Here is a 5,190-nt window from a genome sequence, read left to right as displayed (position 1 = left end):
CGTGGAAACAATTTGAGTAGTTATATCCAACGTGGAAACACTTTTTTCACAAGGCCATTCAGTTTGTGTAGCTTGCATTGTTAATGGCCTTATGGGTTATATCTTGTGATATCTCTGCTGGCTAGAGATAGCATAAGTTCATCTAAAACGATTATAAGTCATACCACTTATTTGCTACCAAACAATAATTTATAATCAGAAAACCTAGACAACGGTATCCCGTTGGAACTGGATACCCTTCTATGAGACAGTACCTGCTACCTGATACATGTTATGGTACCAGCTGCATGGTACCTCTGATACCTGTGATATTGCTATTAAAGAATTAATTAATCCACCCACAAATCATCATTCACATGGGGCGTACGTACGTTAACTCTAACCTCGCAAAAGATGGAGCTAGCGGCGCGACGTTGTTTGCTGCATGGAGTAGACGCTACGACACCAGCTAACTAGCCATGCTCCCCTTATCTAGCACTAGATAGATTACTACTACTATTCCTATCAGTCACCTGGCCGGCCGCTTCATGGGAACTCACCATGATAATCGATTTGGTTAATTTTTCCTTGAAAATGTTAGTAATTGATTTGATTATATTGTGGCTAGCCAGTTTAGTAGTGGTTTAGTTCAATTGGCCTCCCTTAATCCGCACGCTTAAGATCGGAAGGGCGCCGGAAAGCATCACATCACCAAGCTAGCTTGATCTGCTCCTGCCTCCAAGAAACTGCGAGAGCTACTACTGCTTGACATGCAGCCTAAGCATAGCTTAATCTTAGCTTAATGATGTCACCCTCACCCATGGTGGAATGCAGGACCAGCTAGTCATTGTTGTTTCTGGAACAAGTGGATCATTACCTGTATTAATCACTATATTTTTTCTCCTTTAAAGAAACGACTAAAGCATCCTCTCTGTTTTTTTTCTTTTTCTTGCGTTGTGTGCATTTGTGTGTGCTAAGCTCACATGGACAAGAGAGATTGAATCGATAAATGCAGTGACAGACCGGAAGATTTAGTACCGGTTCAGACATGATCAGACGGCCTCAAGAACGAGCGGGAATTAACACTTGAGAGTCATCTGTATGATCGTATTCAGATGATGTTCTGAGTTAGTATCAGATCAGATGGTTTAACAACAAAAACAATAACAGAGAAGATGTTCGTAAGAACAATGGCAAACAAAAGAAACTCCTTTCTGAAGTTCACTCAGGTTCAGAGCAAAGAGCAGTTAAAGAAGATCGGAGTTTACAGAGCTGGAATGTCCAAGAGATTGTAGTGTAAGCACTCATTTTCGGAGGACAAAAGTTTTTTTCCGCCTTTTTACAAATTCAAGAACAGGGGAGAAGCCGAGAAGGTGACGAATCGAAACAAGAACTAACTCATCATCCTATTCTTGAATGAGCTCTTGGAACTGGATCTTCATTTGTTGATCGAACAAGTCCAGCACCGGGCAGGCAGGAACGAACACGGCCGTCTTCGTCGTCGTCGTCGTCGACGATCACGGGCTCCCGTCGCCGCCGCCGCACACGAAGAACTCCGCGTCGGCGGCGGCGGCCGGCATGTCGTTGTGGCACGCCGACGATCCCGACGGCGGCACGAACCCACGGGGCAGCATCGCCGAGAACGCCCACGCGCCGGTGCCTCCTCCTCCTCCTCCCCGGCCGCGCCGCCCCGCCGTCCTCCTCCACCTCGCCGCGCCGTTCTTGCCCATGCCCATTCCAGGCCGCCCCGGCGCCGCCGCTTCCTGCGATCCCTGCTGTACCCAGCTCGCCGCGGCAACGTCCGGCGCCAGCGCCGGCGCTCGCGCCACCTGATCCGCCTCGGCTCGGACGGAGAGGGAGGAGACCAGCAGGAGGAGGAGAACAGCGACGAGCAGCGCGGCGCGGGAGGAAGCCATCATAGACGAGGAGGTGTACGTGGTTGCATGCGAGGAGATGAGGAGAGGATTTGGCTTTGGTTTTCTGATCTCTGGGGTGAAATGCCAAAGAAAAAAGAGGGAGAAAAAAAAACTCTTGGATTTGAAGAGGGATTACTCTTGACTTAGCTGCACCTGTTACTTATATAGCCTCTTTTGCTCAGTGTGTCTCTCTCAGCAGGGTTTTTTTTTTTTTTGCCTTTTTGGGAGAAAGAGAAGGTTTTGACTGACCTGGTTCTCTGGGCCGGGGGGCAGAGAATGGCTTAGATTCAGGCTCGATTGAATCTAACAATGGGATTGTGGGAAGAGGGGTCTTAAATAATGGGGAAAATCTTATCAAAAGAAAGAAAATACTAGTCAACTACTACCTCCGTTTCATATTATAAGTTTCTAAGTTAAACTTCTTTAGCTTTCATCAAATTTATAAAAAATATAACAATATTTTCAACATAAATAAAACTATCAAAATATATTCAATGCTAAACTTAATAAAACTATAATTATCTTGTTATATTTTTCTATAATTTAATAAAAATCAAAAAGTCAAAGCAATTTATAATATATGAAACGAAGGGAGTACACAGAAAATAGTCAAGTATCTCTGATATCTACGATGATGCAGTATACCAGACAAGTAAAAAGTTCACAACATTAGAGAGAAATTTCTAGAATTTCATATACATATAGTGGAAGTGCACAATTTTTGCATTTAGTTGTTTCAGGTAGTCTTCTTCACATTACTTTGTTTCGGTTATGCTGAAGGTGCAAGCGCACAAGCTACTATATGTGTACACCACACTTACACACCTAATACACGCTAAAAGGATGAAGATTGGTGGTAAATCCCTAGTCTCATTCTTTTGCACATTGTCTGTTCGAGCCTTCGAGGCGCGGGTTCGATTCTCCCAATCGAGAGTAATGCGTTAAACATTATCAATTCTAAAATCATGAGTTTCCTTTCATATGGTTATTTTAACATTTAATTTAATAAATTGATTAATTGATACAATTATATATGTGCATAGTGGAGGTAGCCTCAAGATAGGATAAGGCACCATCCGACTTCCATAACAGCTTAACAAACCAATTAGCATGTCATTCTTGTAATCATACTGGGCCCAGACAGTAGAGACTAACATCATCAACTGCCACTTCTCTCTCTCTCTCTTTTTCTTCACAACAATTAGATTAGGTGAGAGTGGTAAAAAGGTCGAGGCCTTTTTTGCATTGTACTACGAATCATAGAGAAACTTCAGAGGAAAGGAATTCTCTAATATAATAAAGTTTCCCATGGTTGAAGGATGAGAATAGATTAAGGTCAAACAATTGGAGTTAAAGACTTTCAAGATCTAACTTACACTGAATTACTGTCCGGCAACATTTGCTCTGCAGTGATTGGCCAACAATTTGGATGCAAGTACCAAAAAGTACTGACAGAGTAATATGACTTCCCATCACTTTTTATAGTGATATGTTTTCATGCAGTAATTACAATATGGATGAAATTGTTTGTATTCTTCACATGAAAATGAATCAACATATCAGCCATTAAAACTACTTCAGTACAATTTTAAATAAGTTTTGTTGACATGATGTTAGAAACGAGTGTTGTAGTGTATGCCTTCAAGACAGCATCAAATAGCCAGAGCAAAAGGCAAACGACAATGACTTAAAAGATGCACGGTGTTTGGACCAGTTTGTTACTCTTGCAAGCTGAAAACTTGAGTTTTAATTTCCAGCCAGCAGGCAGGCTGCCAAAATTCTTGAATGCCCTGATGTCCATGTAGTTATAAATTTAAGGATGTACTTAGATTACTTTTGCCGGCTGCTACCGGTGCAAAAGCCAGCTAATCAAGCTGACACCACAGAAGAGTCATCAAATGATCTCGATCTGTTCTCATCAGGATTGAAGTACAGTCCAAAAGAAAAAAACAAGTAAACTTCCTGATAATAACATGAAAAACCTGAATTCCTGTAAAAAAATTGTAATCACAAGTTGTACAAACAAATTCAGTATCGTTGTTGAGGTCTCATAAAAACAGTGAGAAGTAATTAAGCAGTATCTCCCCCACTGAACTCAGAAAATACACATCTCTAAAGAAAATAAATATGAAAAAAATATATTACCAATTGGATTACCAAGTAATTAAGCAGTGTGTTTTCCCCAAGAGTATAAAGCCATGAATCTTACTAGAACAACCCAATGCATTACCAATTGGATTGTAGTAACTTGACAAAATTAAATCCTGCAAAAACAAATTTGACCAAATTAAAAGTATACATTGTAGGATCCTTTCCTACAGTATTTTTCTTCAAAAAAGAGAAAGAAAGAAAACATTCAGAGATCTTCCAGCCATCCAGGGAGGGAGCTAGGAAATGCCAGGTTGGGCAGAGAGGTAGCCAGGGTTGCTAGCTGGGACCAAACAATTTAACAATCCTATAAATTTCTTTCGTATCAGCAACCTCAGGGAACTGGAATACGAGGAAAAACAAAAAGGATTGAATGCTCCAGCTGTCGGATTCAAAGGCAATTCAGTGTCATGTTCGGAGAAACGTAGCAGCAAGAACATCCTAAACTCTCACATCGGCAGAGAATGATTTGATGAATGCGTATACTACAGAGTTTTGGGGAAGAAAGAGAAATACCAAACGTATATGCTGTACCATATAGCAAATCTTCCTCCATGTATTTCTTTTTCTTTTTCTAAAATAGTACTATCTTACTACATTTTACTGTAGTATCAATGGCTCAATTAGTACTATAATTGAGGATGCTTTCTTTTCAGCTAATATTTAAATGACCGATGGACAATATGCAGATTATTGGTGCTAAGCACGATTCCTTTTAATATTTTCTATATTGACATTGCTCAAATAACTTTCTCTAAGCCACTCTTTGTTAGCTTTATAATATATAATATTTAATGTGTCCTTATAAAACAATTATCTACAATCAGTCCAATATCTATTTTAAACCCACCATGTGACACACTCTCTCCATCCACAAATATAAACGCTTTTAGATTTTGACACGGTTAATGATAATATATATACTCCCTATGTTTTAAAATATAATCATTTCTAGCTTGTTTAGCGAAGATTAATTGTTACCTTAGTGGTCGAAATTTAAAATTTAAATTGTTTAGATTCTCTTTGCTTGGATTTGCATGCATTGAATATATATCTATATGACTACAAAAAACATTAGTGATGGCATCACTTCTACTTTTACACTTTTACAAATTAATCACTAATATTTGTTGGTACCATGCAATAG

General features: G+C 39.8%; 1 protein-coding gene across 1 annotated transcript; it reads right to left on the bottom strand.

The window, feature by feature from the left end:
* Positions 1-1,081: 1,081 nt before the first annotated feature.
* LOC9271037 (uncharacterized) lies at positions 1,082-2,050 on the bottom strand. Its single transcript, XM_015787330.3, has one exon. The coding sequence runs from the start codon at positions 1,896-1,898 to the stop codon at positions 1,497-1,499; it is 402 nt and encodes a 133-aa protein (XP_015642816.1). The 5' UTR covers positions 1,899-2,050; the 3' UTR covers positions 1,082-1,496.
* Between the last annotated feature and the right edge of the window lie 3,140 nt (positions 2,051-5,190).

Source organism: Oryza sativa, chromosome 6 (genome assembly GCF_034140825.1).
Source record: "Oryza sativa Japonica Group chromosome 6, ASM3414082v1".
Classification (NCBI taxonomy): domain Eukaryota; kingdom Viridiplantae; phylum Streptophyta; class Magnoliopsida; order Poales; family Poaceae; genus Oryza; species Oryza sativa.
The sequence above is the reverse complement of the archived record's forward strand: the minus strand, read 5'-3'. Positions and strand labels throughout refer to the sequence as shown.

Coding starts and splice junctions, on each gene's coding strand:
- LOC9271037 (XM_015787330.3), bottom strand. CDS start 1,898: ATGATGGCTTCCTCCCGCGCCGCGCTGCTCGTCGCTGTTCTCCTCCTC.